Genomic DNA, 27,097 nt, shown 5'->3' with positions numbered 1-27,097 from the left:
TTCTGATAGTAGCTTCTCCAGTGGCTCTGTTCCAGAAAAAGGCAAGCATAATAAAAACATTATTCTCATGTTCTGTCTATGGGAAAGGCAAATATTGTGTTCAATACTATCCTTTGAGACATGTTGCATTATTACATTGATGCTACATGTGAGCGACATCTGTAATTACCGCAACATGTTATATTTCCCTTGAGTTACACCTGACAATATGGATGTACGTTACTTCCTTTCTCCTTTTTTCAAATCGATTGAAACAGAATTTGCATTTACGTACATATTTCTCTGATGGCACCAAGGTATCACGCATTTCCCTGAAGCTTAACGCTGGGGAATGGCAGTGAATCATCAAACACTGCCTTGCTGTGAAACTTTATGTCATTATGTGTTGGAAAGAATAGTTCTAGGCAGCGCATGTGCAATACCGTTAAGCCCCTGACACAAATGTTTAACAGGATGCCACTCACGACAGGAGTATTCACATACACTCAGCTGAAATATGCACTCTCAATAAATCTTTGTTTATAGTTTGTTTCAAAAGCAAGGAAACCATTAATGTATGGTGTTTTGTCTTTCAAGGTCATAATGTACATTTGCAAACATCAGTGTATCATTTGATGGCCACCCCACAAAATCTGGCACATGAGTAAGTTACATCTTAATTTGCCACCTTCTCAAGCAGTTATTCCCTTAGGGAAAAATGTCTCCTTTTGATGTTAAATCCAAAACACATTCTCCAGCTCTGATTTTTTTATATGGGAAGCTATGTTATTCATGGCACCATGGAGAGCAAAATAATAGTAGTAATAATAATAATAATGACAATTACTAGTTGGAGTAGTAATTGTAATAGTAGAAGTAATAGTAGTGACAGTATTATTATTGGTAGCATTATTCTCTGTTCTTTATTATTATTTTTTATTCTTATTTATTCATTTTGTTTTTTATTCGCTTTTTGCTAAGCAGGCCTTATAGAGCTCACTTTTCTTCTTTTAAATATTATCTTTTCATGCAGTATTTTTATGCTTTATCTCCTTCGTGTTTTTGAATCATCAGTTGTAGATTAGGCTCAGGTCACCACAACAACCTCTGCACTTGTGCAGGAGAACTTATGTGACACAGATGGGATCCTCTGATACACTTGCACACGGCCACAGCTTCTTTTCACTCTATCAGTCACACAGCTCACTGCAGCAGAGCGGGCACTCATTGGAGGATAAGTGCTACTCCACTGATCTGAGCCACTCACAGGTGCCTAACAAACTGTAGGGTACCTAAGAGAAACCCCCGTCCGCAGTGGAACGAGGACAGTTTGTTCTGCTGCTGTGGAATCCTGGTCATTGCTGGCAAGTGGCACAGCCAGTTTCAAACCTGGACCACAGGTCTCAGCCTATAAAGCCTGCATCAGAAGGAATAGCATGCCAACTAAGGGGAGCTAAGCCACTCAGAATCCCACACACTGGATATTTTACTGCAAATCTAAAGGTTAAACACAGTACCTTGCTCAAGGGTACAAGCATAATGCTTCATTCAGAATTACAACCTGTATCCTTCTGGCAACAAGCCCAGGTTACTCATTAGGCCATGCTGCCCTGCAGTAAGAGTTACAACATTTTTCACTGCAAAACAGGACAGTCTGTACCATTACGTTGTACTTATGCTGTACTTTCTTTGTGTGAAGTCAGGCAAAACCACTGGGTTTCACAGCTTTCAAGTGGCTGCAGAATTTTTTTGCATCTACAGATGACCAGACGAATGAATAAAGAAACCTTGACCGCCATGCACCAGCACACAGCCCTGTATTCTGTTCTCTGACCTGTTCAGCTGCGTCTTAACCTTTGTCTGATTGATCAATTTCACACCTTGAGGCCGTTGTGACAGGTGGCCTTAATGATTCAGCATGGTGGAGGGTTTAGCCAGTTAAGCTGGAGTGCAGGTACAGTGCATACTCCTTCACTGTCGGGATAAATAATGGAGCCTGCTGTTACTAACGGCCATTGTGCTGTTGTGTTATTGATCACTATACACCCAGGAGTGGGACGGGGGTGATTTCTGTGGGTGTTCAGGCATTGAAAGCCACATGTTGTTTTCGAGCCGAACAAAGGCCCACTCACTCTGGAGGGAGATATGTGCGCTTTTTTTTTTTTTCCAAGTTTCCACTCCATTAAAAAATGGATCCAAACCTCAAATAGAAGATTTTCATCAGCTGTGAAAACCGAGAACAGTTGTTTCCAAAATATCTAGATGACCCTTCTGTTCAGGCAAGAATCCTATTTCTTTACTTGTTATTTCAAAGAGAATGAGTCATTCTGGACTCCTCTGTCTTCGCATGAAATAATACCCGCGAAATCACTCGACTTGCATAGCACAATATCTGTCAGTATCTGTCAGAGTGAAAACAACTGAAAAGAGTGGATTGGCCCTTTGCTTAGCAGTCTGCACAATTCATACAGTATATCTGTCATTCCTGGACTCCACCGGTGTACAGTGATAATGCTTGTTTTCTAATGGAGCGTGCAACAAAGTATTTCAGCTTGCAAAATGATCCCCGTGGAAACGTCAGTGTTCATATTATTCCAGGGCTGTGATTCAGATGTAGTATGATTCAGCAAAATCAGTGTATGGTTATGTCCTCTTTAATTGAGCAAGCCTTCATTCTGCCTAATTTTCCAGATAAGATGTTCACTCTCCCTGCATCCCCCAACTCCCACCCCGCTCAGCATCACCAACAGAGGGTGCGCACTCACACGGTCACGTTGCGGTCGGGGCAGCCGTCTCCGAACGTGCCCCCCTGCTCCTTGAACGTGATGAGGTTCCAGACGGCTACCACGGTGTCGTCAGGCACGTTGAAGTGGAACAGCTCCACGCTGGCGAACGACCGGAAGGCGTTCAGTTTGCGAGGCGTGCGGGTGAAATAATCAGTCACGAAAAGGCAATCTGGGGAATGGAACAAGGAGAAAATTAGTTAGATGAAAGATGACTTTTATTCCACCCGTGCAAGGATGGGGGGGAATCAGTCCTAATGCTGTTTGGGTGACCTTCTCTCCAGAACCTTGCAACCATTGATTTAATCACAGTTGATCTGGGTCAGGCTTCCTTGGCTTCCATTCAAATCCTGGGCTCTCTCCAGAATTAATTTTCCCTCATTCTTCAATACGGGCTGGGCAGGAGGAGAAGGCAGAAAATGACATCTGCGATCTGCCTTAATGAGCCGTGCCGTCCTGCGGAACAATCGTCAGCACGCTTAATGGCTTCCGATCTTTCGCATGATTTGTGGGGAAACATTTATGCTCTTCAGCCCAGCTGTTTTCCTGAGAATCACTGATGCGCTGTACGCATCTACAGCTGTGTACATTTAAAGCGCAAAGACAACTGCTGTGGATGAGAAGTACCGCTCTGCTGTCTGACTGCTTTAAGATGCTTCCAATATCTTTTGACACAGTCATTCTCAGATTCTGTGTGTGTGTGTGCGTGTGTGTGTGTGTGTGTGTGTGTGTGTGTGTGTGTGTGTGTGCACATGTGCAGACTATGTGTGTATGTGTCTGTGTTTGGGGGTGGGTTGGGGGTGGGTTTGGCCTGTCATATATGAATGGAGTCTAAAATTCTTTGGCTGAATACATCACAACTTCAAGTCACAAGAGCAGCTTGCTGCGCAATAGCTTGCTCTAAAAGCACTCTGCTGCTTTTGACTAGATCAAAGCCACACATATTTCATTTACTGGAAAGGTCATTTTTCATCTGCTAGTTATCATTTCCAAGGTGGACCTTTACATCTTAAATTTCCCACATTATCTGGCTTTTTACTTAAACAATTAACAGGATGCATTTCGCACAGGATTCACATCCAGGATTGGAACCCAAAGCCCTCTGGTTATGTGCTTGGATGCCTGACCTACTGCATTTGCCACCCTGCTATTGCACATGCCACACTGCTACCAGATGCAATTTGTTTCCTGTGCTCTTGCTAGGCTTGCACTATATTAAACTCTAGCTGTGTCCCTGGGCAGCCAGTAGCTCTTGCCAACCTCTCTGCTATTTCTTCCTCTTTCAATCATCGGCTTTTAGATTCATTCCAATGTTTGTGCTTTTTTCTGTCAGCCACCTCTGAGACTGGACCAAAAGCTTAAGCAATTACTGTGAATTGATCTTTTAATTGGCTGCCCTTACGGGTGGGGGATGGGGAGGCAGTTGGTCAGCAGCTTTTCGCACATACTTCCAGATTATGCTATGGATAGTCATTTGCATATGTAATTCAGCCACAAGTGTGCATTTTCACATCTGCTGCCATCATGCAGTAGCTGACAACTGCTTCCCACTCACGGTTTGCACAGACCTGCCTGACCTGCCCACCCCAAGGTGGAAAGCCCTCATCAGCAACTGAGCACCTAGTTCATCAGCGAGATGGCAAATCTGGACGCCCCCTCATTTGGGCTGACATTGAGAACGCCCTCCCGGACTTCGGTCTAAGCTCTGCAGGACTCAGTCGGGTAATACCAGGAACGAGGAGGACAGAAGGCAGCACACGTGTGCCAGCGCTGTCAGAAGCCCCCTTCTCCGCCCGTCTCCTTTTATTTACAGACGTAACAAATCAGCGCGCTGACAGTTTTATTAAGCTGATGGACTCTCAGAGGAATGGTACATGTTGACTCTACATGTGCAATGCACTGTTTGCAGGTAGAGACGGCAAACAACGCACACAGAGCAGTGTTACTGACTGTTGACTCTGTCTGAGACTTGGGGCTAATTCAATTGGTGCAAGACTTTTTGAAAATAGCAAGTTTTTTTTTTTTTTTTCCCCTCAGTGCCATCCATATTTATGAATTGCTTTGTAACTGTATAAACTTCAAAGTGGGCTGCAGTTGACGAAACACAACAACCAAAAAAGCATACCACGTGCAGTACATGGCCCCCCCAAACGAATTCACGCTGTAAAAAAATGTACTTTCTCCAAGGAAAGAAATGCACATTAGTGTTTAATTACCCACCGCATGACTTATGATTCTCCCCGTCGTTCAGCAAGAGCATAAAAGGAGGGTTGCCAGGGTTACAGGCATTGATGTGACATAGCACTCAGAAAAGTGACAGCTTGTAGGGCATCCTACATTTCTACTGCGGAATCAGGGAAAGTTTGGCTGCGCTTGTCAGAACTGGCCCTTCAAGCACTGGGAAACTTCAAAGACATACAGAAGATTTCAGCTCCAGCTGCAGCCCCAAATGTACGATAGGAGCATCTGCTTCCCTTAGCAGTGAGCAGACACCCCCCCCCCGTCAAAAATAGTTGGTCTCATTTTCCTTTTTGGGGGGGGATAGATATCCTGTTTGTTCTGAATAAAGAGAGTGAATAGAAACCTACATTGTAATGATAAGGTTTACAAGATTTCCTTGTCAGAGAGGGACTCTCAGTACCCCTGGAATTATGCACTTAATGCTGTTTTTCCCCATAAGGCACCCCCCCGGTTACACATCCTACTGCTCTGTCTTTGTTAGCACCGCGGTGTCCACCTCCCGCTTGCTCCCAGCATGATTTGTGAAGCGGAGGAGAGCTTTACTGAGCCGCTGGCCCCTAACCCATTTTCACCTGTCCATTCATCAGCCCCCACCCCCCTGCATTGTGGCACCTGTTTTGTGGGCATAACACCTCCATGACATCCTTATTTCTGAAGCACCCAGTCCGAGACAGGTGCTCAAGAGCCCTTTTATGAGAGACGCTTAAATTTCCATGTTTTAATCAGTGATTAAATAACTGCGGGGAAAGTTAGAATTCAACAGCAAATGCACATTAATTAAACTGAAAGGAGACCTTGAAGAGAATGCAAAGTACATTCATGCTTGTACCTTGGCATTCCATTTTCTGTTTTATCTGTAGGACCTCTCACTGGGCAAAGTGACTGCTAAATTACCAGCGCTTTATGGAATTTGTGTTTTTTTTTCCTTCTGTCAATAGTTTCCCCTCACAAAAAAGTCAACAGCTCAACATGCGCCTCTCAGAACAGGCACCCCAGTTAGAAAAATGCACATTAAAATTAATATCAGATTTGTTTGAAGGTCACATTCCATCTCCTGCATTGATGGCACATCAATAATTAATGGCCCGTCTCTTTAAAGTAGAGAATCAGCGTCCACGATTGTTCTGTGTCTGGCTGACACGTGACATTAGGGTCACGAGACACACGTCTCCATTTCCGTCATCCATTCTGTGAAGGTGTATGCACAAATGCTCAGCCCAAATTGCTTCAATTCTCTTCATGTATGTAAATACAATTTTTCAAATAGCATTTTAAATTTGCTGGTACTTGTGCCCCTATTGCCCTGACCCTAGAGCTGGGAGGTGCATAGGCAGAAGGCAGAAGTCTAAGCACTGTTCTGTCAGCAAAGGCAGTGTGGTTTATTAGTTGTTTCTGGAAGACCTCAGCAGGAGGTCCTCACTGAAAGTGAAAATTCTCGAACTTCAGCTCACAGTGTGCAGCGAGAAGCGGGCATCATAAAAAAAGGGGTGAGGCCCACCCCCAGTGGGGGCCTGGCCCGCTGATTGCGTGCCTTTCAACCGCAGAAAACACTTCATGCACTTGAAAGGCCTCGCGAAAAGGAAGTGTAGACACAGCATCCTGCAGGACTCGCCGAGAACAAAGAAAAATGCGCACAAAAAGGCCGCATGCAGGACTGAAACTATGGAAACGGATCCCCGCACGTTTCCCCACCCAGCTGAGCACCTAACACAAAAACCTGTAGCAGCTCCGGTCCTAATTACCCAGGACAGGCCATGGGCAGAAAATAAGAAAAATAAATGACTGGCTTTTCCTTACCTCACTGACATTATTATTTTATTTTCTCTGCTTTTTTTTCCAACCTCGCTCCACGCTGAATCTGTGCCGAGACGGTTCAGGCCCTAATGGGATGGCAGCGAGGAGGTCGGAGGGTGACAAGATGGCTTGTGACGGCTGCGTTATAGAATTACCACAGGATCGCTTCTCTGTAGAAAGGTGATCCTGTTGCTGGTCTTGGAGAGGCAAGCAGACGTGGAGGGGACATGCATTTCTCTTTTGGCATGAGCGTGGTGAGAGATGAGGAGGAGGAGGAGGAAGAGGAGGAGGAGGAGGAGGCTGGGGAAATGACTAACTCTAATGACTAACGGGTGACACATCGCCGCGAGGAGCAGCATTGGGCAGAGAGAGCGAGGAAGAGTGGCATTTACACCAACACCTCTCTGCCCGTATTTACATACGCGCCAGAAGGAAAATCTGTGAAAAAACACAAAAAATCAGAGATGGAGCTCCTCCTGTGACTCTGCTTAAACACACGGGATAGAGCTGAATCGCAGCTACAGTGTGAGCTGTGTCAATGGCCCAGTGAATGCCTGCATCTCCTGGAATGGGGACTCGTGTGGGTGGTGGGACAGCGACCGCCTTTAAACCCTGGATGGAATCCATTGAGAGTGCCATTGCTTTCAAAGCCTTCTCTGCTGGCGGCAGTTGGGGGGGTGGGGGTGGGGGGGTTGGCTTATGTTGGCTCTCCAGCACAAGAGGCAGCTCGCCACAGCAAGGCTGAGAGTTTTCATTTGTTCTACCTGCAGACTGAGCCGCGTAAGTTCATCCTGTGAATACCACCAAATCCCACGGATTACATCCCCTCCAAAATGCGCAGACATCAACACGAGGAATGGGTTTAATCTGCCTGACTGCCATGATTAGATGGATGCGCATCATTTGTGCACATCCAGAAAGAAAATCAGCACGCTGATTCTGCTGGAACATTACCACACTCAATGAAGGCAGAATAAAACATTGCAATTTCTAAAAGTCGGAGGAATAAAACATTGCGATTTTAAATATTCGCAGGAATAAAACATTGCGATATTTCCATGATGCACTGCACAGCGCCGGGACCGGTGTCGACTGAAAATAATGGTCAGGAGAGGCAGGGTTAGCACGGGGAGAGAAAAGGATGAACAGAGAGGTCACGCAACAGAAGCCGAAAGGGACTGTTGATCCAAGAGATCAATGTAGGTTGTCAGCCACAGTCCACTGAAGCCCGCGGAACACAAGAGAGATGAATAACATTAAAGCGCTCTATTCAGTTCCAGCAGGGCGCCTGGGCCTGGTCGCTCTCCATAGTGAGCGGTTGCCATGGGTCCTACCACTAAGAGACCCAGACGAGTGGCAGGTGTCCTGACTCGAGCTGTTCACATCATCACTTCTGAGCAGTCGGAGGTTGATTTGAATGGGAGGCCCAGAGGATCATGGGATATTCTGATCCCTCGCAGAGCTGTGCAAGAACATCCGCGTGTTGCTGCTTCGACAGCCAGCCTGGGGGAATTGTGGGATTGTTGCTTTAATAATCAAGCCCCACCTCCCGCTGATGGTAAACAAGAGGAAATAACGGGGGCACTGTAACTGTCACAGTGTCCTTTATGAAGAAAACTTGCAGAACAAAAGCCTGCAGTCAAGATAAAGCACGGCTCATAGGGCCTCTATCTCCAGTCACCCTCTCAGTTATGCTGGAGTGTGCGAGAAGCATTCTCCTCAGCCCTGCCCCGGTTGCTGAAATATGCAATGACAAGGCTGACATCTTCTTCTGCTATACCAAACAGAGGCAGCTTCGCTCCCACTCCCGTCGAGTGTATAATTAATGGGATAGCAAGCACTGTTGAGAACATTAGACCATGTACTTTCCTCCCTCTCCCTCTCCAGATGTCCCCTGCAAATGTAGGAGTGCATGTCTGCTGATTCCCTGATGCATGCAAGGTATTTTCAGGCAATGGATTTCTCTATATATCCTGTACATTTTCTCTGCATAACCAACAAACTGAACAACTGAACAAAAAAAAAAACAGAATGCAAGTGGCAATTGCCAGACAAGATTGATAGCGTGGAGGTATAATGACATTATGTTACCAAGGCGGAGGCGCTGGATGTAGAGCCAGCTTCAGCTTTCAAAGGAAATTCTGACTTCAACAATCTCCATGGTTTACATTTGATCACAGCACAGTCTGTTAAAACATCGTTTTATGCCTAAAAAGGTAATCAGGCAATTATCCCCGCCGTTTCTAATTGCAGGCACCTCCAACGTTAGACAATCATATTCTACAGCCTGCTTTCAGCAGATCAGGGGCTGTGTTCTGCCACCAAAGTATTTGCTTACAACGCAGAGAGGACTGGGAAGCAGATGCACTGTAAGGCATTGGCCTGAGGAGCTGGCCCAGTTTGCAATTAACTAAAGAAGCAAGTCACATCTAAGCTGCAGCGGCATTCATCAGCGGCTGCGTTAACTCACAGTCATTAGTCACCCCCGTTTAAATTGGCCACTAAGCCGTACCCCTTTCAGGCAAATTACATCAGGTCCAGTGAGAGGTCACTGGTCATAGATACGCTGTCTGATTGCACAGAACTCGCAGGATCACGTCCATCGCTTATCTGCGGGGACGTGTAATTCCTTGGGAGGAATACTGGATTAGGGGGACCGGAGCTGGTGTAAAGGAGATTATGTATCTCCATCCATCCGGCAATCGTTGCGCGGATTTAAGGGGAGAGAGCTGCTGCAGCCGGTGGGGAACACTGAGTTCTGCAGGGGTCTGCCGCAGGATGCAACAGAGACAAAATGAGCAATACTGGGGTGTTTCTCACATGACAAAAAAGACGGAAAAGTTTTGGAAGGACATAATTTGGGTTGTGAACGAGGAGGCAAGCCCTAAAAAGGGAAGCTCCCCTCACTGACTGACTGACTGACTCACTGACTAATGCTGTGGTCACACTCATTTTAACCACACAGTCTAATCACCAGAGATGGCAAAATTTGTGTTTTGGCAGCCCAGCGATGTAAGCTTCATTAAACATGAACACAAAAATCATGAAATTAGCCAGCTAACTACAGTCACAGTAGTAGTGGTAGTAGTCACTAGCATTTTCAATGCATTAGCTATCCTGTCTATACTGGTGCATATCATCTACTTGAGTTCAATGAATCATCCTGCTATCCGAAGAACAGAAGTAGCTCTTGGCAGTAGTGCCGGTCATTTGGAGAAACTAAGGGGTCAAAACACCCACCCACTTGTATCCAATTGGACATGCTTCAGTGAGTTGAGTAATTTTGCAGGTTTGATGAATTTGCTCATCGAAGTTGAGCTTGGAGCGAATGAGCTGCAATATAACTGGACAAATTCACTTTGCTAGTGGAAAGGAATGGTTTTTTCACCTATCTCCCCTTTTTTGAATGGAAGTGAATGACAGGTGAATGTTTTCTTTGTGCCAGTGTGACTGGGGCACAAGAGTGCTGGCTCCCTATGGCAACGACATTTTATCTCTAGAGGGCCAAAAAGGACAGTGATGTAGTCACATTGAATGGTGCCTTTTCAGGTCTTTATATCTTGTGGGCTATATAAATCCTAATTTTTGTGTTCATTTGCATATATTTATTCACAAAAGAATTGACATAACCTAAAACCGACAAGGCTTAATTTTTGTTAATGACTAGTATGCCTTTTCGGTTCCCTCCCAAAACATGGGTGTCATTTTTTTAATCCAATGAACACTCAATATATTTGAGTGTGATTAGACTAGACAGTAAATGTGGCCGTTTGAACGTGGCCAATTGAATTGAATGCTTTGAGTGTTCACTGGATGGCAAGTGGCAAGTGTCCTTACTTGATCTGTTCACATCATCACTTCCAAGCAATCAGTGGCAGATTGAATAGGAAACTCAGATTATCGTGGGGGATTTGGACACTCTGTAAGGGAAGAGAAGTCAATAGCATAACATATGATCTATGAATTAATATTCTCATCCAATTCACAAGTCACTCTGCCTGCCTTTACAATGGTTCATTTATATGTTAATTTTTAATTTCACTCAACATACACAACTGAAAATGGAACGCTCAGGCTCAGTTCATCCCCTTACTAAACTCACTGAAATGCATGATGGGAAATGAGGAACATATATGTAAATATACTTCACAGCCCTGAGCTCTGGACTTCATTTCCCTTCACCCAATGGAAATTTTCATCGAAACAAATGTCTAAATGGAATAAGGTAAACCCTGGTTTCAGGTTGTTTTAGCCAGCTGCCTGGCAAAAAATAATTTCATGCATTAATTCTGCAACAAGCAGCTCTTCAGAAATATCTTGAAAGCTTGACTAAGGAATCTCCAAGTAACTACCAATAACAGAAACATTAGTTTAACTGTCAAAACATGAAATTGAGTTTAATAGAATGGGGAACAAAACTGGTCACATTACAAATGAAAAATATTTCCTGGTTAGATGTAATAGTTGTTGGCCACTTATATTGCTTACACTGAACAACCCACTAAATTATAGATAGGTCTGTGACTTTTAGGCAATTAGTAATAAGCCATGGCAAAAAAACATACTTAATAAAATAATCCACACAAATATGCACACCAAATGCAATTTTCATGACATTAACACGGAGGATTTTAAATTGACTATACTTCGTATTATGTAAATTGTAGTACAGGCTATTACTTTGTTTATAGTTGTATTTACTTACAGTTATAGCTTTCCCCTTCTGAAACAACATGTTGTACAATAAAATTTGACAGTACGTGTTATCAGCTTTTATCATAACCAGTAATATGGGTTGATGTAATATTGCTATGTTTATGAACAGCTTTTTTAGAAAGAGGGTCGTTAGTCATGTCACTGAAATAATATATCCTGCCAAGACCTTTCCCTGGAATGCTCAGTTTGGGAAAGTGCTTTCAAGATGTCTGTTGCAATTTAGGTTTTTTGCTTGTAATCTATGGAGACTTTACCGTATGTCCTGTACAAAACATTAATCTCCCACTTAAAATATATTCTATATATAAAATGTATCCTTTGAGTATTTGGCAAGAGCTTTTCTTCCCACAGAGGTGCCACTGCTTTGCTACTCAGCACAGCACATTTTTTTTACCCTAGCAACTACCAGTAAATGTGTGCTTCTCATATGTGTGTCCAGTAGATGCAAGAAATCTTATTGGCTAAATAGTCAAGAGCCAGCCAATGAGACACAGAAATGTCTTTTTTAGCTAGAGAAGCAAGCTTTTTAACATTTATTGTGCCATGAGCAACACAAAGTCACCTGCAAGCTCTTAAAAGCAAACAGTCATGATCGTTAATATATGAGGAGCTGAGTATGTATGAATGCAAGTTTTCATGTGGAAGTGAACATAAAGATTTCTAATACCTCCTTATTCCTTATTATGAGGTTACTACAGCATTAATAGAGTGTAATTAGCTGCTAATAAGGCTTTAATGACTGTGTTATACATGGCCATCCAAAATGAACCTGTTGCCTTTATTATGAATACAAGCATTTCTCCCTCAGAGCCCCTCAAAGCCTGAGGCCAACATCTTATGGCATCAAAAATGGTCCCCTACTCAGCATTTATGTAAATATCTAAGTAACGGCCAACATTAACCTAAAAGGGAGAAAAGTACAATACCATTCAATCTTGTTTATTTTGTGAGTTCTCAGACACACACTCACTCACCCACTCACACACACACACACACACACACGCACGCACACACGCACGCACACACGCACACACAAACACACACACACACACACGCACAGATGCACCCACACAGTGGAGCACAGTAATGAAATTCTCTTTGACCAATAAAACCAGCAATTCGTGCATGCACAGATTTTACAGCTCACACACCTGCTCAGCCCACGCTTAACCCTTTCATAGCTCAGCTGTGATGGTAGCTGTTAAACTGTTGGAAACAGTAAACCTGTCCTTCCAAAACAAAAATGAGCCCTATCAGTATGCTTCAGTCACTACGTAATATGGCTTCTGAGATAAAACTATTCTAGTAACAATATTCTATGATGGAGAAACCATAAAGTTTTCACTTTTTTAAGATTTTGTCACTGTATAGCAGAGCAGCCTTGTACAAAAAAATCAATCGAAAATGGTGTAAAACATAACTTTGCTTTATTTTCACAGAATGTATGATAATGAAAAAAAGATTTAGAATCAAAAGCTTGCTCACACATAGTAGGAAATTCTATAGGCTTCTCGATGCCTGTGTAGATGTGCTTTTTAAAATGCTTTATTTAGAAAGTACACATCGAAAATACTAACACAGCTATAATTCCAAGATAATATTAGAAAGAATAAAGCTGTATTAATAAAACAGAGCATTACAGGATTTATCATCTTATAAATGTGCATATGCAGATAAGATGCAAATATACATTTGAAAGAATCTCCTTTCCATGGAGCCATACAGCAATCCCTTGCAGCACACCAAAAACACAAAGCAGCTTTGACCGGGGACCATCAGATTGACAGAGTTAAAAACCTACATAAAAGGTTAATTGAAGAAAGCCACAGAGGAGGCAGACTCGGTGAAATATGAAGCCTTCTTTAAAAATTGATATTAAAACACAAAATGTGCTGTGCATGACCACTCTCTTCAGAGACGTGCATAAAACAGAGATGGGGAGATGGTTGGGGCGGTGGGGGTTTGCGGGGGAGGGGGGGGGGCGTCAGTGATTCACACCGCAGTGCCCGAGACAGCAGATGTAAAACCCTCCGTTGTGTGGCACCGAGGCGTCTCCCTGGTGGCTGCTGGCTTCTGCTGACAGCCATGCCTGAGCCCGTCGTTTGCACACAGACAGCCCGGCTCAGACAAGGGCACTGGCTGTGCCCAGCACAACAGCTGCTCTTCCCAGCTCCTCCCCGCGAGAACCCTGCGCCGTGTCCCCATCTCCTGGTGCTTGGGCGCGGGGGGCTCCCCTCGAACTCTGATAGAAACAGTGCCCTCCTTGGCCCCGTGCACCTTGAGTGGGTCAGGTAACCGTAAGCAGCGGAGAGACACAGAGCAGGAAGCAGGGGGGAGGGGGAAAGGGGGAGGGGTGGGCTGGGGGCAGCTGGTCAACCCCACTGTTGGAGGAAATCGGTGGGGGGTGGTGTATCGCCGTTGTGCTCGAGGGCAGCTCTCTGGCAGGGGATCCACACGGTCACGCCATGCAGCCAGAACGAGAAATGTCACCGGCTTTCCAATGAATAAATGAGAAGCACTGGCCGCTCGCGCTCTACCTGGCTCCTGTTTCAAAGGAGAGCACTGAGGACTCCCAGCACTGGGAAAAGGTGCTCGATGCCTGTGTACACCCCTCTGACAACACATCACCCCTTCCCAGAACAAATTGGACAGCCAGTCTCCCTCGGGAGGGGAATTTCTCATTTCAATGACGGTTTCTCGCAAGAACAATGAGAGCGGCGTCCCAGTATAGGCAATAGACTGATGACGCACTGCTAGAGATATGATGCCGCTGACATTGTTATGTTACTCGGTGACTAACACTGATGCGGCTTCGCTAACGGTTCCTCGGCATTCTGCTGACTTGGCTTCCCTGTGTAACCTTGGCTTTGTCTTCGCCGGCTGAACTGTTAGCGTTCATTAGATTCAGACTGATGCGTTTCAATATGCTGAAACACATCGCAAATGAGATAAACTAAATTGAAGCGGGATCTGCAACATAACTTACACTGGCTCCCGCTTATGAAAGAATCTCAAATGAAAATGATGTGGACTATTATGGGGTTTTTTATTTGACAGCAAAAATATTTAATCACCAAATATTTAATCATTTTAATGCCTTCAGATGGATGATTAAATTACAGTGTCGACCACAGTTATTGATATCCACTACAGACTGCAGACCATGATGCACCTCTCCGCAGAGTTCGATAAGCAGTGTCCTATCCCAGTCCAGTAGCTGAGATTGGGCTCAGATAGTCTAATCTCCAAGGAGGAATGCATTGTCCAGTCCTTACTGATTAGAGCTGATTTATGCACCCAGACTCGATAGAGACAGGCAGTAAAACACCCTAATTGAATAACCATAATAAAATACACTGGTATTATCCTTTCAACCTGGAGCCGAGCGCTTAATAATGGCCCAATTCGGCAGGAGAGGGGAAGTCATCTGCCCTCTCCAAACCCTCCACACAGTGCTTCCAGCCTTTCATTATCTTGGGCCAGTCTCACGTGATGCTCTTTTCTGAAATCTGTCCATCAGCGCAGCTCCTGGCCTGACAGTATTTGCCTCATCTATCATCTTATTCTCCAGGCTTTTGTCTGCCTGGTGCTGTGTGTAGATCACTCTGTCTGGAATGACGAAGATACGGTAACATCTGATCAGCCTTTTGTCTTGCCCCCCCCCCTCCATTTTTCTCTTTCACTGTCCCCTCCCCCTTTCTTTCACTCTCTCTCCCTCTTGCTTTCCTCTCTCAATTTTTCTCCCTGTCCCCCTCTACCCTGCTTTTACTGCCTCTCTCTCTCTCTGCCTCCTCCAGTCTATTCCTTTCTTTCACTCTCACTCCCCCTCCCTCTCTCTCTCTCTCCTCTGTAACTCTTTCCCTGTCTATTGTGTTCATCACACCTTTTTGCTGGAACTGGGTCTGGCACACTGTACTAGCTTCAGCATTGTCTGCTCCACAGGCCTTCTGTCTTTGTACTTCAGGATTAAAATAGCATTTAATTATGTTTTTTGTTTCTGTCATTACCTCCACCTGCTGAAAACAATGCCATTAAAGCAAAACTGATTTAGAGCACAAAGCAAAAGGTTTGGAGGGCTTGTCTGCCTTTACTTGAAAGTGAGGACATTTCAATAAAGTACTTTGGTGAAATACTGCATTACGCTGCATATTTAACAATCGAGAGAATGTGTTTCGTTGAGTATGGGTTTGAACTGTAGGTGCTTAAACAGGTAGAATTACAGCATGCAGGTAATCAGCAAATTTGAAATTGCTTCATAATCACTACAGAAACTATACAAAGGAGTAATCCATTCTCATTTGTTTTTAAGAATAAGGAACACTAATTATGTTTCATCAAAAGGCATGTTGACGGTTAAATCAATGGTGATTGCATGACGCAGTATTGCGGTAGTATCTTCTTTATTAGATTTTTCACTTTTCTCCCTTGCAGCGGCAGTTATGTTAAGAAGGTGTTCAAATGCATTTATTCTAGTGTCAAAACCAATCTTACCAGTTTAGCGCTCCTTGGTGAGCTTGACGTATTAAAAATTTAGCATTCTTCCTTCTCATATATTTCAAACAAACTCTTCATAAGAAATGCCTATACAGTTCAACATCCCTGCAGTCTTGTATATCTTATATTGACAACAATCTGCTTGTCTGCTCACAATGGCCCTTTTAATTTCCCACTATTGATTTACAGTGCCACAGCTTTTTAAGGGCTTTCCAGTGATTTGCAAGGGTGAGTACGTAACACCTGTAATTAATCTAGGGAGGGATTTAACTGCCTGAGCAACGTTCTGGAAAATTCTATATTTTTTTAAAGAAAATTACCACACGGTTTATGTTAATGTTGCTGTAGAAAAGGTAAAAAAAGGAAATCTCGTTCTTTGGCATTTCACGGAAATGTGCATTTCCAGCTGAAACAGAAAAACACTGAAAAAAGTAACGTCACCTCAATTACCTGGCATCAGATTCCCAGCTTTAAACTGACGTATGTTTGTTTTGTTTTTTTGTTTTTTTTTTGAGGGGGAGTCTAAAAGGAATGATTCAGCGAGAACAAGCAAAGCAGACAAACAAAAACACCTGAAATGTCCCAGTGGATTGCTCCTGTGTGTGTGAAATGTGCTGGGGGCTGGAATGTCGCTCACTGTATCAAACAAGCTGCACAGGAAGTCAGCCCTCTTCTGCAGAAAAAATAAACAAACACCACATATTTATTAAAGATAAAAAGGCCCAAAGTTTCAAAGCCAGAACATTGCTCAAGGACTCTTGATGGAAAAGTCTGAAATGGCCCTACCTGCACTCAGGTGCTCTCAGCATGGTGGAGGTGGTGCCATTACACTGTGTTCTGTGTTTTGAGTCCTACAGTCTTGTTCCGAGTCTGTTATCTCTGACAAATACTTGTTGTACTTGCACAATAGATCTGTTCCCCCTTTGTTCTCTCTATGTATTTTTCCAAGTGGACACATCTTTGCAACCTGCATTGCATCAAAAGCATCAGAAGCATCATCGCTCTCTCGATCCTTATTAACAAACATGGATTTACTTTACACACTGGCCATGCCGTTTATTCTCAGGACTCATTAATCAAGTCATCCCCTCCCTCCAAATAACGCACAGTAAGGGCTTAGTGCTCAGACTACATGGCTGTAAAAAAAAAAAAAATGGCCCTTAATCAAATACACCCACGCCATCGAGGGTCTTGCTTCCTAATACTTACAGTAGCTACTGTGCTACTGTATTAGATCACCAGACACCTTCAATTCAGTGTGGCCTTTATGACAGAAGACAGAATTCAGTCATCACGAGACCTGCAGATTCAAGATAAACAGTGACGTGGGCTTTGATTTTACGCACAGACATGAGCTGGCCACAACCACGCCATGCAGTTTCTTTCTGTGGGCCTGCAACCCATCCTCTCTGCATTATGAGAAATTTTGTAGAGTTTTTTTAGAGTGTAACTGTGATGTACTGTCCTCCACAGAGGAAGCGGCCAGGTCATCCCAATGTCACACCACAGCCAGGGAGAGTTCAGAATCTCCTCAGCAGCCACCAGCAGGCAGAACCAACTACACAGAGGCCAGCACAGGGAGCCGTTTCGAGAGGAAGGCCCACGTGTTTCCCCCGCCGTAGAGCGCCCCTTAACCCGACGCAACCAACCGGCACCGGAGCCGCGGCAGATCCCAACACGTCAAGCTCTCTCTCTCTCTCCCGCACGGGCGGTTGTGGGATTGCTATGGCAACGAGCCTGACGCCTCAGTGGCCCTTCACGCTCTCATGACAGCGCCCTGTTAGGTCCTTGTTGTTTTTCTCTATCTTCTAATGCTTTTGCCGATGTTCAGAATATATTGTGCCATGGTTTGGGGTAACTTATGAGATGACTGTTTTTGGATATACTCCCCAGTTTCAGTATCATTTAAGCTTATATGTAAAGGGGATCCAGCAGCCTTTCCATTGTACTAAATACACCAACTCTCTTGACATGCCTACAAGAAGGTGACCTTTAGCAAGGGAAGGGAGGGCTTCTTTGGAAATGTGTTCCAATAAAGAAAACAGATTCTTTGGCTTTAACTGTATAGTGCACATAGTGATGTTACGTAAAGCATATTGTTGTATTCCTCAAACTCAGTGACTGAAACCAATTACTTTCATAATATTGTTGATTTGCTTAACCTGATTTGCTTCACCAAATATCCAGCTGTTTCAAATAGATAATACGTGAAATATAAGCCATTACACATAGCCAATGTAGTAATTTCATGTCTCTGTAAAATCCTGTTAAATCTCAAGCTTTCAGTGTGTTTGCAGTTGCATGCCACCTTATAAACAGGCCTTTCAAGTGATTTTTGTGACCTATTCTGACTTGTAATACTTTGAGCTTATGACCTTCTCAGTGTTCAGAGCAGCATATTGCCATAAAAGATAACTTGAAATCAGCTGGATGCTTGTAATGAGTTATGAAAAGCATTCATAATAAAAACTGGATTTATTTTTATCCTGCAGGAAGTATGGGGTTACAAAGAGCACATGAGCAGAAGTTGGATTAATTTTGTACAGATGGCAGATCCATACCAAAATGCTATGTCATGGGTGCCACCATTGGCTATGGCTAACATGTGCCACCATTAGCTTTAGCTGTATGAACTTGCCACAAGATTGACACCCACCGGCAAAAGTGAAGATGACAATGGGATTTGTTTGTTCTGTCAAATCACAAGAGGAAAACTGGTGGGAGGGACACTTAAGAATAATGATTCTAGCTGGCCTTATATTGCATTGTTCCTGTTCACTGATAGGGCCATTTAGATCACATGACAGAACATAATGATTCTGTTGCCATTCGGCCATTCTTTTTTCTGAATGACCTTCAGACTTACCATGTAGGGCAGGATACATTTTTTTTTCTTATTGTTTGGGTGTGCGATGATACAAGACTACAAGTAGCTAAGGGCAATATGCATTGTCCTTTCTTTTGAGTAATGAGGACATGTTCTTTTTTTTCTTTTGTTAGTTTCAGCAGCTGCCAAACTCATATTGTTGAAAAAGTTTCATAAAAAAATCTTGCTTAGATTAAATTTGAGGATGGAGTGCATCATGGACAGATTTAATAAAGGCCGCATTCAGCTGTAATCTGAAGGCTGGATGTGTTTAAGAATGCAACACACAAAGGATGCTGTACTGAAACAGTGTTTTGCTCAAAAAAACACCCCACAGCCTACACACAGCATTGCATTCTAGCCCCAGACAACAGACATGCTCTTCACATAAAAGCATATTAACTATGCCCTTTTGAAGACACTGTGGTTGGCTGTGAGATTTCTACAGTTGTTGTAGAGGAAAAAAGTCTATAATCTTCTCATTAAACATATGCTGTGCAGTGCACTCACAACCTGACAGTGATGCAGCGAGCCCAGAATAATGAACCACTCTGCTTTCAAACAGAAAACGGGGCGGATTTATACGAAAGGCTCTCTTCCATTGAAAACATCCATCAACCTATTATTTCCCCAATACCTTGACTGTCAGTCTGCCTGGTAATATCTGACACTTGAATTATCTAAAGAGGTAGGAAGTGTGTTTCTTTTCTAATTGGGACTCAGAGTGCTGAAATTTATAAGCCGCTTAGAACAGCTGCTAAAAAGAGATAGCAATGGTACAATCCAACACATATATATTTGTAAGTGTTTATATATATAAATGTGAATTTCATGAGGTGAGGAGAAGAAATGGTCCTTCAGATAAAATTTGTAGTGGTAAATGTTGGAGTTAACCAAGGCGTAACCTAAGGCATAACCTAAAAATAGTTTACCTCTTGAGATCCCCAAATACTTCAGGACCTGCTATGGGCAGAGAACCTGACACATTATGTGCAAGTATCTCACATGAATATACACACCTTCTTGGGTCTCATTCAAGAGGTACTGCTTTGAAATACCGAAAACCATTAGCGCAAAAACGTCAAAGCACACCCTCCCAAAAAATTCCACGGCCGCCCATCTTGCCGAAAGGAAAGATGGAGAACGGAGGAGGGGAGAATCTCTAACTAGGTCAGACTGCCGCGGTCGGAGAGGAGCGAGCAGAGCTGTCTGCGGAGAAGACGGAAAAGCGAGCGGGCAAAGTGCAGCGGGCGGCGGCCTCCCGGGAGCTGCAGCCTGCTTTCGCGGAGCGTGGTGGGGCTCGAGGCCGGGTAATGGCCCAAAGCCTCCGCGCCGGCCCCTCCCCCATCACCCCCCCACCCCTCCCTCCTGTTCCTATAGGCCTGTATCGCCACCATGCGCGCCGGGCCACAGTCTAAGGTCTCGCTGACAGGCACCGGCCTTGTCCTCTCTCGTCTGCCGCTGCTCTCTTTCGACTCCGCCACCTCTCTCCCTCTCACACGCGTGCAGCGAAAGGAGCGGGGCTTAACTCCTCTCCCCCTGCAGCGTCCTGACAAAGACGTGTGAGGCAGCCGCTCGGAAGACAGGGACCTTGAGGAGCGCTCGCAGCGCGCGTGTGCACCGGCGCACAGACGATAAATCAATGGCTACCTCCCGCCTCCTCGCGGCGCATGAATTATGCACACTCCTCTGTCAGCTGTAAGGGCTTCTGTGGCATAATTGTTCATAATAAACTGGAAGTGGCGACGGCGTTTTAGAGTAGTCGGAGGCGCCTCCATGGCGTAAGTGCGGTTCACCGTCTGCTGAGCCACCCCGGTTCGAATGAAAACGCGCTATATATAGCACAGTAATTGCTTATGAGAGGTAAAAATCGGTAATTACTGGGTAGGAGACGCACTAGTGATATAAGTGGCAGATGAAACAGAAACATTGTGAAATGGGAGGTGGAGTTTTCTGAAAGGAAGAGGCTTGGTGTTTGTTGACACAAATTGTTGAGCACAAAGTTATCTCACTTAGATGCATGGAATGGGTGGAAAGAGTGGAAAGAAATCACCTGCAATTTTCCCAAATTCACATTTTTATCTATTGAGACCACAATAAAAGGATCCAAGCACAGGTGCATTTGAGACAGTTCCTCACAGAGCCCTTCTCTGTAGCTCATCAATTTAGGATCTTCAACACAACACTTTTCCAGTCTGAAAATGTAATCTTTGTGGCTGACTTCAGTAACAATATACTTTCCACACTCCATTGCTTGGTCTCAAAAGTTGAATCCGAATGTCATCAAGATTCATGAGGTATGTGTTTTCAAGGACTCTGAATTGTGTCATGAATTACAAACAACCAAAAAAATGTGTAGGACATTAGATTTTTTTCCCCACAGATCTTTTGATTTGTATTGCATTACACAGGTTGTGGTCCCCTTGTCGTGGCCTCTTGTCTCGAAGGTGTAGCCAACAGAACAAGGCTCTGCCACTTAAAATGACGTGGCCTCCCGTGACACAAGCCGTGTCATTCGTAGCGATGAATGAGACACTTCAAATGGGTTCTTCACTCGGGCGCTTGGGTCCGTCTGCGAGCTGGACAGGCACGATGAAGATATCGACAGCCACGGAGCTGGAGCAGCTGGGCCTCCTCTTTGTTTCATGACGTGGAGAGACGCTTTGACAGCAGAGCCATTACGGCGCGACATGTCACACCGCAAAGGGCATTGAAAAAAGACAACAGTGTCAGAGGATGGACACTTCCCACCTGACACGCTATCAATCAGTCCCTACGGAGTTAATACAGAGCCATAAAGGAAACCCGCGACAAGGTTTGTTTGTCACCTGGATGGCACTTTATTTCAGGGGAGGTTCTCCTTTAAGTAAGAAGGCCGTGTGTGTCACAGGTGGGAGTCTAGGCTGTATTTCACTTTATGTGAAACTGAACATAAATGTTCAGCTCTGAATGACAGTGACAGTGATTCGGGGCTGTCAGGTGGCCCAGTCAGAAGAGGCACTCGTTCTGAGCACAGGCTGATCCCCATAGCACGGACATGGTTAGTTAGAGTGATCTCATTTATTGACTAGAACTGCATCAGTGGTGCAAAATTAGCTTCGTCTCACCAGGGTAGGGTGAGCTTGTGTGGGCAAAGGGTTCCTGGGGTTATGCTGTATTTGTGCCTTCCAGCAATTTGCCAGCCATCTATAAATTGCTAGCTTGTCATCAATGAGATTCTTGCCAGTCCTCCAGTTGGCACCCGATCTTCTGTGGTACTCCCTGTGGCTTGCAGGGTGGAGGATAGTTGGCATCATGGGCGAGTGTATCGGAGCAGTGCATGTGCCTCGCTTCAGCACCTCCTGCTTTGTGCATGTGTGTATGTGTGTGTGCATGTGTCACACACATGTGTACATGTAGGAAAACACACAAACATGAATGTCTGTAAAATGAAACAAGAAACCAGATCTTCTGATGAAAAATGACAAAAAAAACATTTTTGTTTTCATATGTGGAGTTAATCAATGTGTGATTTCCTCATGCAGTGATACATCTTTTAATGGCTCAGCTTTTAAACATTGTTAGCCTTTTTGTCACACTGTCATTAATAACCCCATAATATCAAAAGCAGCACCCAAGGCAACAGATCACTGTGATGGCTCTAATCACGAAAGCCATCTATCTGCAAAGTCACAGCCAGCCCTCTGCATAGAACCAGCCAATACCATAAATCACCTTCTGAACATCGACCGATTTCATATCATGCATGCTTCACGCTCATTTGCAATGTGACAGAATCTATGTTGAAAAATATATCATTCTTACGCTGCAATCCATTTTGTCAAAGACCATCCCCAGGGGACGCTTGTGAGTTTGCCTTAGACTGCTCATCATCCCAGCAACATTCACTGCAATTTTGTAAATGCGCCTTTCTATTTGAATGCTCAACAGCCATTGCTCACTGTCCTAAAGTGATGCCTTTTCAATGTCATAGTTGCAGCATGTTGCATCTTTCTCTCAAGGCCTCACATATCCGGTGAACTCGCAGTGCCCGGCTTTACGTTGCATGGCAACGCGTCCAGAACCGCGGTGACGTGGAGGATTGAGACCAATGTCAAAGAGGGGGGTTTCTGTCCTCCAAATGCAACGGAAAACCACTCCCCTTTCCCCAGCAAATCAAATCTGCACCATCGAGTGCCCCCGGGGATCCCGAGAGGAATCGCTCCTTGGAGAATGATCCAACCTTGTTTTCATGTTTCGACACAACTGTGTTTTGACAGGGGTAATTGCATTTCGCTTGAATCGGAGCCACGAGAAAGAACGGAATCGTTGACGCGTACTTCGCCGTGTTCCTCTAGTGCCCTGGCACATGGTCTCCAGTGACAACCCTTAAACTTGTTGAGTCTCCATAAGCACGCAGCACTGATGAGCGAGATCACTAAGCACTGAGAGTGATGGAATGGTGTCAGATAGCGCTGCCTCCAGCGTACGGTTTCACATGATGTCACCGCCTGGACTGAGTGGCCAATGGCGTGGGCATATATTGAAAGTGAGGGCGGTATTTTTACAGCATTTTTTACTAGTATGGAAAATGTCAGCACATTCCACTCATCAGTGAATCTGTAACTCTGTAACGGTATTAGTCAAAGATCAGGTCAGCAGGATCATTCAGAAATCTCACGTTTAACAGAACGATCATGAGAGGGTCGACAGCTTTTGAAGGATAACTCACGATGCATGCTTCACATACATAAAATACAACTTCCACTACCACTCCAAATGTGAAAAATATCATTCAGATATATTTTTCCATCAACATGTACAGAAATAACTTTTCACATCACATCATTGAAATATCAGAAAAACAAAGAAATATTTTAAAAAAATAAATACCTCAACTTTATGGAACCTTAAGCACTACGTTGGCCCTTAAATGCTCTTCTGTTGTCTGTAATGAGAAGAGCTTAAGGCAAAAATCACTCATTAATGTAGTGAGTGAGTGAATGAATGAATAAATGAATAAAAGCTTTGGAATCTGTAAATGAGAGCCAGGCCTATGAAGACACACTTACTGGAAACATGATATAGCACTCATTGTATATTGTAGTTCTTATACAGTAAACAAATCCCCATGCGTGTGTGCTGTAGACAACATTTCACCTCCCCCAACCAGGTCCCAAAAAAATGAGACAAGGGACAACAGCTGTATTTCATCTCAGAGTACTGAAACAGGATCACTGAGGTAAACACAATTTCCTTCTACCCCATGCATTATGAACACGCTGGATCCACAGCTTATCTTCCTGTCCAAAAATGCTGGGTTGATATAATATCCTTTGTCCTCAAAGGATGGTAGAACTACCCGAAATCACGCAAACTAAAATCAGCAGTGCCTACATTTAATTTTAAAGTTAAAATGTAATCCGTCACTCAGAAAATGCCTCCACAAAAAGCTGATCTGAAGTTCATTCTTTAAGTGTTCTGCTAGCTGGTGTAAAAAAAAAAGAAGGGGAAATTTGATTTGCCATTTATGATGGATATTAAGCAAGTGCTCTGTAAATAAAGTTTATGGCATGGTGAGTTTAACACCCAGGCTGTATATCTTAATGAAGTCTTGTGTCATCAATCTGTCACCAAAAACAGCTTTTGTTCAAGTTTCCCAGCTCCAAGGTCACCTCATAGTTTTACTTGAAAGTCTCTGGCTCCTTCAAATGCCAGAGAGAGAAGCTCTCTTTGACTGGCAGCAGCATGGCCCTGTAACCTAAAGGCTATCGGTTTGTTTCCCTAGTGCAGCACTGCCGATGTGCCCTCAGGCAACGTACTGAACATTGAATTACCTCATTTATTATCTGGGTGTATAAATGGATAACATGTAAAAACTGTAAGTTATGCACTCTGAATAGCAATATCCCTTAAGCTGCTGCAATATAATATATAATGATCGACACATGTATGGCTTTCAGCCAGTCGCCATAGGCCAGAGAACATGTTGACAATTTGCTTTAAGACAAGCAGGTAGAGTGATCACGCTAATTCATTCCTCTGGACAGAACTATCCAGTCTGAGCTGATATATAAATGGTACAGACATACCCGTAAAACTTCCAATAAATGCAGTGGCATTTATTTGCTTTAATTACTTAACTTTACCAGCGTTTATTGAAGACTCAGCGATAAGAGACCTGCGTTTATTTCACCTAAAGCCTTCAGGCTTCTGAAAGTTATTGGTAGTTGAACTGACCAGGAAAATTCACCATTTTTTTCCCCCAAGTAGCCTACTTAACAAACATTATACAGCGCTCTTTGGTAGCAACTCAAACAGGAATCACTAATAAAGTAAGTTAAACATTGTCATTGCAACCTATGATGGGAGAGCACAGTCTGTAAGAATAGCAGTATCACTGTGAATTTAGGCTGCCATGTTCCGAAAGACAGGTTGTTTTGTTCGTTTATGTTTAATGTAATTCGTGAACAGATGAACACGCATAAGGCAAACTGAATTCACTAAAACAACCTCATTTAGCCTAATGTAAAAAATTACTTTTTTGTGTTATTTCGTTTTTTTAGCCTCAAAAAAATAAATAGGACTGCTCTAAGCATTTTAACCCACTGCTCTTTCGTTTTATAGTCACGATAAAATAAATATAATATTCCCCGGCGTTTATTTGAGGCAGGCGTTTATTTCACTGAAAGGGTCTTGCATACCGGCGATTATAAGAGACCTGCATTTGTTGGAGACTCGGCTATTATTGGAAGTTTTACGGTAAGCATGCAAACACTCTGAACACCACGTGAGCATCAGAGCAGGGGAAAGGGTCCTTTAAGAGGCAGATGCATCAAAAGCAGAGGAGTGCCAGATCCAATGAAGGATAATGAAGGACAGGAGAGCGCCTATTTTTGAAAAAGTAATCTAATTAAAAGCATCCCCACTGGGCACGGCTGAGGGTTTTATTAGGCTGCGGAGCGGGTCATTAAGCATTAATGACGTTTCCGAAACGCAATTAGGCTACCGAGCGGGACCCCCGCTTTTAGTTATCATTCGTTTCCTTTCAATCAAGCTTCAGAAATCGTTACTCTTCCTGCTGGAGATCCGTCAAAGCTTTACAATAACATCCCCACACGGTTATACAGCCTCCAAAAGGACAGGCAAATATTAGAGGCCCTTAAACTGTGGCCTGTGGTTAACTATCAGGGGATGTCCTGTTTAATTTTAAATAGAATTGGAGGTCAGAATGTTATTATATTATTTTATTACAGCAATAGAGTTCCTGTGCTGGAGGAACCAACAGGACTAGAACCTATATCCCTATGACTCAGAGCGTGTAGCTTTACCCACCGCCCCCCATTCCTTCCCATAGCAAGCAAGCTTTTGAAACTGATTTCAAGGAGGCCCCTTCCTTGTTAAAATTATAAGACATGACACAGCCGCCTGCTTCTGAATCCGCACGTATTACACACTCGTTATTGAAAAACAAGGTGAAAAGGGTTTGTCGCGATGTCAGACGTGCCCAAGAAGGCGTGCGAAGGCCGGCTGAAATATCTAATGATCGCAGCCTTCGGAGGCAAAAGAAATGCTCGCCAGTGTATTAGCTCCTGCCCAAATGAAGCCTTGCAGGTGTCATTCCACATATTGCACCTGACAGAACCTGCGGCAAAGACTGAGAGCCAATTTCAGGTGCGCCGCTGCTGTGGGGATAGAGAGTTCAGCCTTCAGTAAGAGAGGACCTCTAATAAAGAAGACGGACGTTGGCGGCTTTAATATTAATGTCCGCAGGAACGGGAATGGAAGTCTGGAATGAAGTGTGAAGCACAGGGGGGTATGCTTTAATGTCTGGTACCGATGGCGTGTGATGGGAGCATGCCCACGGAGGAGAGCGGGGCCGCCAGCCGGCTCACATCTGCTTTGTTCTGATGTATTGCTTTGGGATCTGGGGCGCTCACTGCAGAGCGTTTTGTCAAAAAAATTAAAATCAAGACAATTCTTTAAAGAGATGCTTAAAAACAGATACTGTACAGCTTCATCAGCGGGTAGGTGCAAGCTTTGTGAGTGCAGCGTGTGTGTGCGTGTGTGTGTGTGTGTGTGTGTGTGTTTGTCTGTGTGTGCAAGCGTGTGTCTGTGTGTAAGAGAGCATGTGTCTGTGTGTGCGTGCATGTGTGCCATGTGGACGCATATTGGCCTGTATGTGTCTGTGTGAGTATGTGTATGTGCATACATGCATGAATTTCATACATTTATGTTTGCATGT

The 27,097-nt window shown here is 44.0% G+C and overlaps 1 protein-coding gene across 1 annotated transcript in view; it reads right to left on the bottom strand.

The window, feature by feature from the left end:
• tmem8b (transmembrane protein 8B) overlaps positions 1–27,097 on the bottom strand; it is a 100,182-nt gene that overhangs the window by 61,343 nt on the left and 11,742 nt on the right. The window contains exon 2 of the mRNA XM_036527607.1: positions 2,745–2,934. Coding sequence (XP_036383500.1) covers positions 2,745–2,934 — 190 coding nt within the window. The remainder of the gene's footprint in view (positions 1–2,744; positions 2,935–27,097) is intronic.

Source organism: Megalops cyprinoides, chromosome 4, assembly GCF_013368585.1.
Source record: "Megalops cyprinoides isolate fMegCyp1 chromosome 4, fMegCyp1.pri, whole genome shotgun sequence".
In the NCBI taxonomy this organism is placed as follows: Eukaryota; Metazoa; Chordata; class Actinopteri; order Elopiformes; family Megalopidae; genus Megalops; species Megalops cyprinoides.
The sequence above is the reverse complement of the archived record's forward strand: the minus strand, read 5'-3'. Positions and strand labels throughout refer to the sequence as shown.